Source organism: Piliocolobus tephrosceles, chromosome 19 (assembly GCF_002776525.5).
Source record: "Piliocolobus tephrosceles isolate RC106 chromosome 19, ASM277652v3, whole genome shotgun sequence".
NCBI lineage: Eukaryota > Metazoa > Chordata > Mammalia > Primates > Cercopithecidae > Piliocolobus > Piliocolobus tephrosceles.
The window spans coordinates 34195555-34210463 of NC_045452.1; the positions used below are offsets into that span (position 1 = coordinate 34195555).

The 14909-nt window shown below is 45.6% G+C and overlaps 1 protein-coding gene across 3 annotated transcripts in view; it reads right to left on the minus strand.

Annotated features, from left to right (window-relative positions):
- The window catches only part of ADARB1 (adenosine deaminase RNA specific B1), a 135923-nt gene that overhangs the window by 38601 nt on the left and 82413 nt on the right, over positions 1 to 14909 (minus strand). For all 3 annotated transcript variants that reach the window (XM_026447459.1, XM_023194534.1, XM_023194536.1), the window contains one exon: positions 1274 to 1348. In XM_026447459.1, the coding sequence (XP_026303244.1) occupies positions 1274 to 1301 (28 nt within the window). In that variant the 5' untranslated portion in view covers positions 1302 to 1348. The remainder of the gene's footprint in view (positions 1 to 1273; positions 1349 to 14909) is intronic.

Consider the following 14909-nt stretch of genomic DNA (forward strand, 5'->3'; position numbering starts at 1 on the left):
TCTCTCTTAAAGCTTGTGGCAAAATTGGAAACAGTGAGTAGAACTGCCCAGTAAAAACATAAACCTGGATTTTTAAAAGATCTCAAGAGCAGGAAGGATGAGGAAAAAAACCTGAAAAAACAATCACCGGCAGCCGCGGGCTGCGCACACATCAGCAGAAGGGAGGTGCGCACCCTGGTCCCGCGGTTGCCGGGTAGCACTGCAGGAAGTGTTCTCACCCTCACACCCCAGACGGCTAACTTCAACCAGAGCCAACACTTAGCGTACAGTCCATAGAGCAGAGGCCCAGCCCCCTCACAGCATCCATAGCACACCCACGGGGCAGCAATACCACGCAGAAATGTTTCACTGGGTCACAGTTTGGGTTCTACACGGTACACAAGAGCGATTCCAAGACCCCAGATCATCAGTTTTGCGTGAAGTCAAAGGGAAAGTGCTGAGCCAAATTCTAATGCTCAATAATCACTCCCAGTGACATGTCACTCATCACTGACAGCTGCATGTTATTCCTTGAGACAAGTAAGAGGTAAATATGGATATTTATATTAGTCAGAGCAATGATGCCTTTGTTGTAATTTCTCTACTAAACTCTCCCAACTTCTGTGAAAGCATTTAAATCTGTTTTCTGGGACTGAAGATGAACTAGAAGAGATAAGTACCTTCAACGAGCTTTTTATAGAAGAAAACACAGAGAGGAAACACTGACGTACCCCAGAGGCTTTCCACCCACCCGCCCCAGAGAGAACAGCACGGAAGGAGGAGGCCCACACCAGTCCCAGCTTTCATTAGCACCTCTGCGAACTTCAGAGCAACAGACACGTGTGAACCTCCTTCCTTCACAATGCAGGGATTTCTGTACTATTATTGCAAAGGACTGGGTATTTAAATCAATCTCAGACATTTATCTTCGATTTGCATGCATGAATACTCAGAGCATTATTCTAAGAGGCGTGCCGTGACAGGACTCCACACGAAACAGTGGGGCTTCATGAGATGTGCCCAGAAGCCCATTCCAGGGCGCACAGTGATGCCCCACGACGATAACGAAGAAGGAAAAACCTAGACATACCGCTGCAGGGAAAACGTCTACAGCAAATTCTGACACCTGTTGCAGAGAACACACCAAAAATTAAAAACATGCCACTGTCAGTAGAACACGTTACGGGAAAAAACACAATTCCCCACATTGGTCTCATGAAATATATTTGCAAAAACACCAAAATGTTAACATAAAATTAGCTATCTGATACTACGTGATAGGCCTAGATCTTACTCATGTTTTCTTCATCTTCTACATCCATGGCAAAACACTTTTGAGGGTTTCTTGACTGGCGGAGACTGTTTCTGTCTGAAAGGCAGTAAGAAAATAGCATTTAGTGTGCCTATGATATGAGTAATGTGAAGTAAGTCTACCCTAAGGAAATAATTACAACATTATTACAAATTAAAGGAAAAAAATCATAAAATAAGAACTAGGTCTTGTTAGAGAAGTCAGATCTGCCATCTGGTACAAAATACTCCTCCTTGGCACATTCCAGTCCAGCAAAGGACTTCTCGCGTGGATTCCCCCACAGGGAGGGATGATGAGGGTGGGACCAGGTCCCAGCAAGGGAGCTTCAGGGCACACCACTCTGAGGAGGGTGGGTTTGATTCCGGGCAATGGAGTGCCGTGAAGAGTGCTGAACTAGGGACAAAGGCACTGGCATCTGCACCCTGGAAAAACATCTGCTGCGGGATGGACTAAGGACACAACACGTCACCACAGATGGTGACAGACCTCAGAAGGGCGCTCACATACTTGCCATCTATCTTTACTCTGGATAGGCTTTTGGCTTCCAGCTGTAAACTAAAGCCACACCGCAGAACCAGCACCCACAGCTTCTCTCTTAGCTACTTCTCTCTCACCTTGAATAGCTCCTCATGCAGACAAAACTAAAGCGCATATGACTGTTAAAATTCAATCTAATTTCTTAGCTACACCAAAGTACTATTTTGTTGGCAGGAGAAAACACAGGAAATCCTCAAAGAACAAGTATCACAATTTCTGGTTAACAAATTTAGGAATTTCCTCTTCTTAAATGTTTTAGATACACTTTGTTAGACTGTATTAATACATGATCTATAATAAAGAATATCATCAAATTGCAATGGAGGAAAAAGAGGATTCGCAAATTTTATAATCACATTACTTTGTATACAAATAAAACTTATAAATCACTAAAAGGCAAACTCATTGCTCTTAGAAAATGGTGACTAAAATGTACTAAAACATGCATATATCTTATATATCTATATCAAATATCTAAAAATATATATTTTAGATATATAGTTTTTCATGAAATCATTTGTTAATAACTTTCAATCTCACTATATTTCAGGCAAATGTGTTGCTAAAAGTTAAATGAGTTTCTCTTTAGAATCCTTTATTCAAGAAAGTTTGCCAGATAGTTTTAAAAGCATTATTATTTTATAGTCATTAATTATTTCAAGATATATTTTCTGAGAATCAATTACGTGCAAAGCACTTGTGCTAGACACAAGAATCTAAATCAGATTCTGAGAAACTTAAATGTAAATATTGCCTGAATAGCTGATTATATTAAGGAATTATGATACATTATTTTAGGTGTAGAAATGGTAATTCTCTTTTAGTGACATATACTGAAGTATTTACAAATAAAAGGACAATATCTAGGATTTACTTCAGAATAACTCACTGGGGTGAGAAAAACATAGATGAGGTGTAGACAAAACCAGCCAAAGGGCCCTGGTTGGTAATTACTGATGTGGCTGACGGGCATGCAGAGTTCCTGATACAACTGTGTATTTGTATGTGTTTTAATATTTTCATTATGAAAGGACTGATGAAAAGTGATTGGGTTAAGGTCTAGAATGGGAGGTGAGATGTAGGCACAGAGGGCAAGGCCCCTGTCTTGCAGGCAGGGCAGATGCCCTCAGTAGGCTGTGGGTGCTCCCAGGAGCCTCCTGGCTGGAGGGATCAGGCCAGAAAACTGGGGACATCCTCATTAAACTAGCTTCAGACGAGAGGTCTGGTTGAGCACATCATGAAGACGGGAAAACAGGTGGCATGTGTGAAGGCACTGAGGTTATGCAGGCAAAGTGATGGCAAGGCGCTGCTGAGAAGCCCAGACTATAAACTGGAGGAACAACAAATAAGCCTGTCCAAATAGCTCTGTTCTTATTGGCTGAAACTCGTTTTAAATAGGCAAGGGAATGTCCTCAGTGGGAAGGCGAAGTTCTCCTTTTTCCTCTCATTAAATACAACTAAGAATCGTGGATATTATACATAAAACACACATAAAAAGACTGAGAGATGCAGAGAAAGCTGACAAGCCAGGGGGGCCTCAGGACCTGAAAAGCGACCCTGCATTTTCCTTTTGCTTCATTTTCTCAACATAGAGCTGAAGAAGCTAGAACCCAGAAACATCAGCAGGCATTGGCAAAAACAAAACACATAAAAAGCTGTAACAAAAGCTGCTCTCTCTGGCCAAAGGACCAGGAAAGAGGTAGCCCAGCGAGACAGAAAACTTTTTAGACAAGAATTGCTTGATTCCAGGCAAACACCACAGAGAAAACCTCAACCACACCGCCCCTGCGCCAGGCTGTACGGACAATCCAGAGTCCCCTTGTTGGGTGGTGTCTGACAAGGCTGAGTGACAAGCCACAATTTCCATTCCCACCAGGCTCTAACAAGCCCTTCCCTTCCCACGCCAAAATGCAGAGTCAGGGAAGACTGTGTGGGGAACCTGGACTCTCTTCCCAGCTGGTAGAAACAATGCTAGCCCGTGCTGTCAGTGCAGGCTCCAAATGGAGCTGTGACGAGGCCCTCTCACAACGGGGAAGTATCCAGGAGCCCCAGTGGAGAACTTGGACTTATTCCCCACCCAGCAGTAATGAGACAGCATCCTTGCTTCCTCTGACACCATGGTGTATGAGAAAGTCAGCCAAAACAGAAGGCTTGAGTAAGATTTAGAGTCTCATAGTATCATATAAACAGGTTCCAATAAAAAATCACTTGTCACACCGAGAAACAGAAGATATCAAACTAAATGAAAAAAGACAATCAACAGATGCCAACAGGGAGATGACACAGATGTTAGAATTCTCTTAGAAAGACTTTAAAGTAGCCACCATCAAAAAGAATAAAGTGGGAGCAATCAGTCTAGCTGATCTCAGCATTTACTACAAAGCTACAGTCATCAAGACAGTACAGTGTTGGCAAGAGGCAGACGAGCAGATCATAAGAGGATAGCACAGAGAACCCCCAATAGACCACATAAATATGTCGAACTGATTTTGGACAAGGTTGCAAAAGCAATTCCATGAAGGAGGCATGGCCTTATTGGGGCAACTAGAGATCCAAAAAAATTAACCTCAATTCAGGTCTCCTACCTTAGTCAAAACTTAACTCAAAATAGATTATGGGCTTACATGCAAAACATAAAACTATGAAACTTTTAGAAAGTCATAGGAGAAAATCCTCAGGATCTAGGGCTAGGCAAAGAGTTTTTAGACTTCACAGCAAAAGCACAATCCACTAAAGAAACAACTGACAAACTGGAAGCTGAAAACTTTTTCTCTGCAAACGCCCCCGTTAAAAAGATGAAAAAACAAGCTACAGACTGGAAGAAAATATTTGAAAAACACATATCCAACAAACAGAATATATAAGAAATTCTCAAAGCTCAACAGTAAAATAAATAAACAGTCCAATTAGAAAATGGGCAAAAGACATGAAGAGGATGTACAGATGGAAAATAAACTCATGAAAAGATGCTCAGGATCATGAGTCACCAGGGATATGCAACTGAGAACTACAGTGAGATAACTCCGCTGCACGCCTCTGAGAAGGGCTATTAAGCATAGTGTCGCTTTAAAAATAGTGACAGCCCCAAGTGAAAACGAGGCTGTGGAGAAGAGGGATCTCTCGTAGACTGCTGGCAGACATGTGAAATGGGATAGCTACTCCGGAAAGTAGTTTGGCAGTTTCCTGAAAATAAAACATGCAACTACCACATGACTCAGCAATTGTACTTCTGGGCATTTATCCCAGAGAAATGAAGGCTTATGTTCATGTAAGTATTATTTCTTACAACTACATGTGAATCCATATTATCTCAAAATAAAAAGTTTTTTTATTATTATTTTTTTTGAGAGTCTGGCTTGCCCAGGCTGGAGTGCAGTGGCACTATCTCGGCTCACTGCAACCTCTACCTCTCAGGTTCAAGCTGCCTGCCCCAGCCTCCTGAGTAGCTGGAATTACAGGGACATGCCACCATGCCCAGCTAATTTTTGTATTTTTAGTAGAGACAGTGTTTCACCATGTTGACTAGGCTGGTCTTGAACTCCTGACCTCAGGTGATCCACCCTCCTTGGCCTCCAAAGTGCTGGGATTACAGGCATGAGTCACCGCACCCAGCCTTCAAAATAAAAAGTTTATTAATAATAGGCAGAAGACACACAAAAGGCTAATTTAATTCTTATATATAATTAATCAATAATTCGTTTGCTTGAGAAGGCTGACTTCTCTCAGATACCTGGGATCAGGGAAAACAAACTTGACAACAACAATAAAAGTGCTGAGGCCAGCTCATGTAGTTCACCTAATTCATGTAGTTCACCTTGTTTCCTGCGCTTACGTATTAAAATTCTTTTAAAAGGACATGGAAAATGTCTCACAGTAGAAAACAGTCATGCCGAGTGTGGTGGCAGGTGAGTACCTGCAGGTACCGCCCACACTAAGAATGGGAGCTACAAATCTCTTGCAGAGCAGAAGCCAACATTTTCAGCTTTGACAAATGCCAACTCTTGTACCAAAGGTTATAAAACAAAGCAAAATAGCAAATGCAAACACTTTAGCACATTTCACAGAGCTATTTTTTCTTTCCTTTTTAAAAGAACCTCTTATGACCTGAACTACAAACAAGTAAGAATTAAAGCCCTATCAAATATCCCCTATGGAACAAAATTCCAACAATGGTCCATTTTTAAAAAGCCTTATTTGATAGCAATATTCAGAACAACCTCTTCATTTCTCAGAATGCCTCCTAATGCAGTAAGAAGTAAACAGAGCTGGGAGGTGGTGAGTGTGGAAGAACACTGAACTTGGCTGCAGAAGACCTGAGACTTCAGTTGCACTTGGTTCCAGGTACAAATCCAACTTTTTTTTTTTAATGGAACTAGACAAGCTGATTCTAATGTTTACATGAAAAGGATAAACAGACTCAAATACTCAGGAAAACTCTGAACCAAAGGAGCAGGTGGCTTAGTCCTTCCTGTTAGAAATAAAGAGCCTCAGTGCCTAAAGCAACACAGCATGGCTCACGGACAAAGAGGGTCAATGTGACGGAAAAAAAAAAAAAATACAGAATCAGACACAACACATCCAGACACAGAATATTTGGTAAAGGTGGCATCTTAAATCAGGGACATATGAATGTGCTTTTTATTTTTAATAAACAGGACCAGACACTGGGTGCCGACATGGAAGAAGATCAAGCTGGATCAAACAAGGCCATTCCCTCACCGTGTCCTGATCATTTCTTCATGAGCTCGCTTTTGATTTCAGCTAACATGATCAAATTGGCAATGTTATAAGTTTTATACTGGGGGTAGGTAAATGATCATTACATTATTCTTTATACCTTTTCATAGATACTTACATTGCAACCACAAGTATAAACAATATATATAAATATAATGTTCTTATCAACTTTGGACAATGAGCGTACCTACTCTTTTTCTCCCCTTCCCTTAATGAAAAACCATACCCTGTAATAAAATATTAAAAACATGACTTATTTACACCAAAGATGCATCAGAACTTGAATAGTCTCTATTGTGCTGGTAAAAAATGCCATCTTTAGGAGTCCACTAAAAGTTTACAGATTAAAAACTGTTTAAGACAACTGGTGAATGGGATTAAAATTACTAACATATATATTACTGGATTAAATCCATTTTCCCCTCACAAATGGATAGCTTTGAGAAAACTTTTACATATTCTTTATGACTGCTATGGGTTCCATATTTAATAGCTTTGAACTGCAAACTAAAAAAAAGAGAAACGTTATTAAAGTGCAGATTATTCGTGTTGATTCTTTACTATACATCAAGCAGCATTCCAAAGCTAGATTAACTTTGTAGCAAAAAAATTGAATGATGATTTGCTCACTTAACAAAAGCAATTGAAGTATAAACCTCTTACATCATTTGAATGAAAACAATCTGAAACTCAACAAGCGAATCCTGCATGTTTAGAGATACACTTCACCTCATAATTTATATTTTGCTTTCAGCATTATCTAAACCAAACAATATCACTAAAGTGTTCCAAAATATTCAATTGATAATATTTTCAGTGAAATATTTTACCTTCTAGGAAACCCTCCCTGCAATCTGCTGCTAAGTGAATCTTTATAGAGATTTTGTACACATTGAGCAAGATACAGATCTTGTACACAGAGCAAGCAAGATTTGTGCCTAATTTTCAGCAAACGCATTTTTTTCTAGTGCAACACAAAAGGAGATAATTAAAACAAGTATAATAATGTACAATATTCATCATATTAAGTGGGAAATATTGATGAGAATAGGAATCTACTGAAACAGAAGAGGAAATTCTATCAATGACAAATGACAGAAAGTAACATGTAGAGGTGTCAGTCAGGGCACCTTGCATAGGGCACTAACACCTCAGTTGCCCAGTCAGCAACTTCATCAAACTGTGGCTCTAGTTCTTCCCTCATTAAAAGGGATGCATCATGGGAGAAGCACATGCCAATAGCACAGACAGTAGTAGACTGGCCTAGCAAGGCAGCTCTAGGGCGGCTGGGCGGGGGTGGGCCTGGTGAGGCCTGGGTGCTCCAAGGGGCCTCAAGTAAGGTGTTTTCAGCTTTGAAAAATGTCAGCTCCTTGTTCACCCGGCCACCCGGGGCAGCAGATAAACCAATGCACACAAGTAAATCTTGTTGCCACCCTGCACTGCACGCAGCAGGCGCTCAGGCCAGACACCTGGAGACTACCTGGTTCTCTCTCCCCTCTTACGCCACACCCCATGTTACCAGCTCTTCTCCCAGAGTTGGGCTAAACACATCAGCCCGTCCGCCTCTGCCCTGCTGTTACCATTCAGCTTATGCAGGAGCCTCTCTGCCTTCTCTTGACCCTGAGAGCCCCTCTCCTTGCAGCAACCAGGGCTATGTCTTTACAAATAAAAAACGTGCTCTAACACATGCCCATGTGTCACGGCCACTGGGAACATAGTCAGCCCTTTGCCATGCCCACCAGAGCCTCTCCAACTTCCTGGGGTGCTTCCCTGTTCCCTCCTTGCCAGGTCCTTGTGCAAGGCTTCATCAGACCCCACCTCCTACTGCTCAAGTCCCAGCTCACACAACACCAACCCACCCCAGTGCTCCCCTCCCTCTCCCTCCACACAGTGCAATCCACAATTTGTCTCCCTCTTTGTGGCCTGCCTCTCCCAGCAGGCTGTGAAGCCCACATGGCTGGGGCAGGCTCAGCCTTCTCCACCCCTCCCCGCTGGACGCCATGCCTGCCCCACAGGAACACTGTGCACTGAGTTCCTCCACCCCCAGCTTTTCCTTGGCAGCCCCTGTACTTGTGCCAACACAGGGGCACACTTGGGGCTTTCGTGGCCTACTTCAGGCCCCGTGGACACATGCAACAGCTGTCCTCCCCTGTCCAGTGTCTTCACTTGGCTGCTACAGTTGTTTCCTAAAAATAAACCATACAATCCTCTGAGTGCCAAAACATCCCTGAGATGCCTACACATCCTAGATGGTGCCTGCAATGTGGCAGTGGCTCTGCAGCTTTCTGCTGTTTAAAATAGGGCCATGTGTTGGTCTTCACCAGAAGGAAGAAGCATGAACTCCTACCATTTATTATTAATCTGTAATTTTTATTGAAAGGTAGCAACTGGTGGCAACTGTTCAAATGTACACTAGTTGTCACCAATTTAGGGATCAGCAATAAAAAGCACACAGCCCAAGTTGACTGTGTCGAGCGAACTTGGCTACGGAAACGTGGGACAGACAGCTACTCGGAGTCTACAGGAGCAGGGCCAAGGGCCCCAAACCAAACACACATGGGACAAGCGTGGCAGAGCACAGAGGGCCAGATGTCCCCCGAGTTTCCCTTCAGTCACCCCACTCACTGCTGCCTGGTACTCAGCATCACCCTGAGCAGGCCCAGGGAGCACACTGTCCACACCCCCGACTCCCATAGGCCCCAGCAGCACCCAGGAGGTTGCATGTGTGCTACCATTGTGGTGAAACTGCACAAGGCTCGCTGCTGTGGATGGAGCTGTGGGCGCCACAGGCCTTGAGGGCCCAGAGTCAGCACCCCCCGTGGGGGTCCTTGAGGGCCCAGAGTCAGCGCCCCCCGTGGGGGGCCTTGAGGGCCCAGAGTCAGCGCCCCTGGTGGGGGGCCTTGAGGACCCAGAGTCAGTGCTCCTGGTTGAGCGGGGGGATTCGTGGCTCCTTGTGCAGACTTGGTTACCCCTCTCTGCTCACTCCCCCCATGGCCTGACCACCCTGCTTTTCCCACCAGGCCCTGAGCTCTGCTAGGGCAGACTTAAGCCGCATCCTCAGCGTCCACAGCTCTCAGTCGGGTGCTTCCTGTGAGGAAGATCGTGGATGCTTCCAATTGTGGTGTCCTCAACTAACTAATCACAGCCAGGGAACATTACCTGTGCCCTGTTGCCTTTTGGGACCACGTGGGCTGTATCCAAACTTGATTGCATAGGAACTAACCTCTAAGTCCTTAAAGCAGAAACATTTGTAAATGAAAGGGCTTTAAATTGGTTACTATTGATGTGAAAGGGATCTACTTAGTACAATCCTCAGTAACAACTGTTTTCCCATGCAGCTATGATTGTCCTCTTCTAAGAAACAGAAACACCTTGCTGGGTCACTCTGGATGGGAAGCCTCTGACCAGCCTGCGGTCTGCAGAGCGACAGCCGGACAAGCGGGCAAGGGAGCACTGGGCGAGAGTCTGGGACTGAGCCTGTTTCAGGCCCTCGAGCTCTCCGACCTGGGTCTGAAGTGTCTGGTGCTGTGAGTTAAGACTCACATCTGGGTCTGAAGTGTCTGGTGCTGTGAGTTGAGACTCACATCTTCCTGGAGCCTGTTTCAGGCCCTCGAGCTCTCCAACCTGGGTCTGAAGTGTCTGGTGCTGTGAGCTGAGACTCTCTCACACCTTCTTGGTGGTGGTTCTACAGGCGGGGCAAGCCCTGGTGATTCAGCACCAGCACAGCATCTGCACAAAGGAGCACTCATGGGCATCAGCTACCGTCCCTAAAGCAAGGAGTGGGGCTTTCGTGGACAGACCTGCATGCCCCTGCTTCCCCACGTCCCTAGTCAGGTATGGCTCTTTTTGGTAAATCAGAGCCCAGTGTCACAGGATCCTCAGGGTATCATTTTTCTGGCCAGAAACCTCTGTCACTGGTGGCGCCTTTACCCGAGTTTTGCTTGGGCCTGCTGGGCTCATTCTGCCCACACAGCATGGCAGGCTGAGCTCAGTTCACACTTCTGGCTTGGATCCCATGCCTGCCAAGGGTGAGCCAGGCATGGAGCGGGAAGGGATGTGTGAGTGAGTGGACGTGGGGTCCAGCTATTGTGTACAGCCAGGCACACTGGCTGTGGCAGGCTGGGCAGCTCCAGGCACTGGCATGGGCACTGGCTCCCTGCAAGGCTGCAGCTGAACCAGGCATACCACACATAGCTTCCATGGCTGAAACCGGGAACATGGTGGTGCCCAGAAGCCTGCAAACACCAGAAACTGCAGGGCCCCAACGAGGGCGTCACCGCCCTGGCTCAGGGAGCTCCTAGTCTGGGCTCCCTGAAGGGCTGCAGTTCTTCTCTCCTCTGCTCATTGCTTGCAACGTGGCAAGCAAAGGGTGTGTTTCAGCCCTGCCATTCAGCAGGTCTCAAGTTCTTCTCCCGTGTCCAGGAAGAAAGAGGGGCATGGACAAGTGGAAGGTGAGCAATGCAAAGAGGTGCTTCACTGAGTGACAGAACAGCTCAGAGAGACCCGCAGTGGGTAGCTCTTCTCCACAAGCAGGTCGTCCCTTCTTCTGCCCGAGTCTGGCTGAGTCCGGGGGTTTTTATAGGCTTCAGAGGAGAGAAAGTGTGTGCTGATTGGTCCATGGGCAGCCATGGGTGGGCCCGGGAAAAGCACCATAAGTTCTCACTCCGGTCTGCGGAACTGGCAGCCTGGTCCCCAGGCCTGAAGCCCTCTGTAAGCTGAAGGTGGAGTTTCACCAGGGACCCTCCCCTTTCTTCCCAGGAGTTTGTCTGCCTCCTGCCACCATTATCTTGCCGTCCACAGTGCGCATGGCACCCAAGCTGTTCCTGCTGAGGGGCACCTGCAAGGCCTGTGCTGTGCTGCCCTCAGTCCCACACTGGCCTCCCTCTCATGCTCCTCAGTGCCCAAAGTCTGGAGGGGGCCGAGGCAGCAGGGTGCTGGCATGTCAGCACTGCCCTGAGCGAACACACACCCAGCCAGGTTGTGATAGTGCCCCAGCTTGGCCACAACTTTGCTCTGAAATTGGAGCAGGTGCTGGGAGCAGGGAGAGACCAGGCAGTGGGAGCAGGCACTTCTGAGCCTGTCGGGGCAGGGGGGCTTCCTGGGCCCTGGTGAGTGCAGGGATGCCTGGGTCCACAGCTGCTAATGGGTGGCTGCAGCTGTGCCCAGGATGGCGGGGCTCCTGCTCCTCCAACTTGCAGGGAGGTGGGGCTTCCACCTGTTCCCGGCTCCTACCAGCTCCATGGAGCACAGAGCCCCAGCCTCCCCTGCTGCAGCTGACACATGGCAGCAGCAACTCCAGACAGGCTGCAGCTGCCATCACCAGCTTCATCCACACTACAAAAACTGATATTGACTAAAACACTAGATGGTACTGACTACAGCAAGCAAATGCAGGCCAATTAATCCTGCCAAGTTATTTGCAGTATAAATCCTATAAAGCAGATCTTTAAAACCCTGGCTATTTATACTCTCAGGAGAACTACAGTAATTCTTACAGAAATACATTTTCAGTCATGTTTTAACTTGTTTTCTGTTAACCTTCTAAGTGCACACCTTCTGTGCAAGTTGATTACTTAACAACACAATGACCCTAACAGAAAATGGGATAATAACGCAGAGTTCAAATTGTGGAAATGAACAAAACAGGAGTAAAACCCAAATTCAGTATACGCTCTGTAAGGAGGACACTCACCATGATGAAATGATTAGGTGGCAAATAAAATTCTACCTTGTTTACAATAAAAATCCATAATGTTATGAGTGGAAGTCATATCCAGGAAGATTTATATCCAGGAAGATATAAAATCTAGAACATGCTGCTTATATTTAATTGATTAACAATATTTAGCCCTGAGATAACTAAACAGAAGTAAGCAACTGGTATTTTAAAAAACACAATCATCATTGGCAAAGCGCTGCTGGGGCAACTTTAAGGGAACAAAGCTGAATCAGAGAGCATGGTGAGAGTTACAAATGTGCATGGAACATGTGAACACACATACGTTGCAAGACAGTAAGCAAGGAGAAGGCTGAAAGCCACTCCTTTTAATAGGAGTTAAACAACCAAACAGAAAGAGGCTATGAGAACGTCTGTAAACCCTCCCACTGCAGCGGCTCCCGGCAGGTTCTCCCACCTCCTTCGGTCCAGCTCTACAGGGATCTGTGAAAATGATGACGGTGAATTTGTCCAGTTACCTGCACCCTGAGTCCACTGGATAAAGACCATGTGTTTTCCTTCCACCTAAGGGACCTGGAGCCTGTGCCTTGACAGAAGGCACCCCTTCCTGATGGGCCTGAATGGAGGCAGACATGGTGACCTCCCTGAAAGTTAGAACCAGGTTTCTGTGGTCAACCTTCCAGCAGCTACTAAGATTGATAATATAAAGACAAACAACCAATTTAAAAAGCGGTAGACAAAATGCGAGCAAAATTCATAAAAGAATAAATGCAAACAGGCTTTAATACGTTGACTTTTGAAAGTTTCCTTTCATTCTGTAGAAAGCAAAGATAGTTGTCAAAGTGACACAGCATGGAAGTGACAGGTTGGCTCAGGACCAGGGAAAAGGGTCACTTTCTATGGTGAGCAGCACCCATCTGGCCTCCTGGAAGCCAACACGGCCAGGCCTCCCATAGGGAGCAGCCCCCTTGGCCTGACATACCTTGTTCACACTGCTGTCCAGAGGGTAAAACAACCCCAAAAGTCAGAAGGGGCTGGCAATGGGAGAGGACTACGGTGGTTAAGAGGTGCAAAGGGGCCTATTTGCCTCCCGTTGGACACCAGGAATGAAGCTGGAGGGATGTGGCCAACCCTCTTGTACGCTCACATCATCCTTCAAGGCAGAAGTTAGGCATTACTGAGCTCCTGGTCATAATAACACAAAAATACAAAGCCTTAAACATGTCTAAATCTAATTCAGTACTAGGAATTGGAAGAAAATTATTATGGCTTTGCTCCCATTCAAAGATTTAGCTTCAAGGATGATGATATGGTTTGGCTGTGTCCCCACCCAAATCTCATCTTGAATTGTAGCTCTCACGGTTCCCACTTGTGCGGGAGGGACCCAGTGGGAGATAATTGAGTCACGGGCGCAATTTCCCCCACACTGTTCTCGTTGTAGTGAAGAAGGCCCATGAGATCTGACGTTTTTAAAAGGAGTTTCCCCCTTTCGCTTGGTTCTCATTTCTCTCTTTGCTGGCTGCCATGTAAGACGTCCCTTTGTCCCTCCTTCATCTTCCATCATGATTGTGAGGCCTCTGCAGCCATGTGGAACTGTGAATCAATTAAACCTCTTACCTTTATAAATTGCTCAGTCTTTATTAGCAGTGCAAAAACAGACTAATGCAGATGATCACCTTTTTCATAAAGTTTTTCATAAAGTTTATTTTGTATCTATGTTTCCTAATTCTTACAATGAACATGTACTGCTTCCGTAAGAAAAAAAGTTAAATTTTATTCTAAGCCTTCCTCCTACATACACGAATATGCTTTACTCTATACAGAATTCCACATGCAGTCTGGAAGGGGAGCAGACCCACGGGAGACTGAGCCACACTCCAACCCACCACGAGCTGTCTCTGCAGTCTTATCTGTAACCACCATCAACCGAAAGAACTGTATGCTTTTCCATGATATTACACAAAATATTGTAAGCCCTCTACATTCTAGCATACTGTCAGGTCTCAGACAGCCTGTGCAATTGGCCCAAATACAGGCAGAATAAATAGCTGCTAAGCAGAGGGACACTCGCGGGGTGTGGGGATGTGAGAAAGGTAGGACAGCTCAGCTTTGGTGGAGGAAGTGGGGGAAACACATATGGGACCTGTGAGCCCTGAGCACGAGGCTGCTGCACAGTGGCTTCAGGGAGGTCCCTCCCCAAATCCCCAAGAGCCACAAAATGATGTCACTGGTACAGGACCAAAGATCCCTAAACTCTCTGACATAATTTTGCAAATCTAAGGCATTTATTCCATCCTATTATCACTACTACACATACTATATATTTCACACCTAACAAATTATGTGTTTTATAAGGCCTAGAGCAAAGCTTCCAGATGGTTCCATTTGCTTCCACATTCTGACTCACTGTGTTCTACACTGACACCCTCTTCAGATGGGGCTCTGAAGGCAATGATCAGAAAGAACCCCCAAAGGATGAAGCCAGTGGCTGAGAGAACGACGGACAAAGGAGTTCCCCCCCGCCGACCTTCCCCCACCAGGAAGAATCAGGGTCTGCAGAATGAGGACACTCCCTGCTGTGCAGGAAGCTGGCAAGACAGGGCCAGGCTGGGCCCTTCCACCTCCTCTCCTGAATAAGTGTATTTTTTTTTTTTTTTTTTTTTTAGG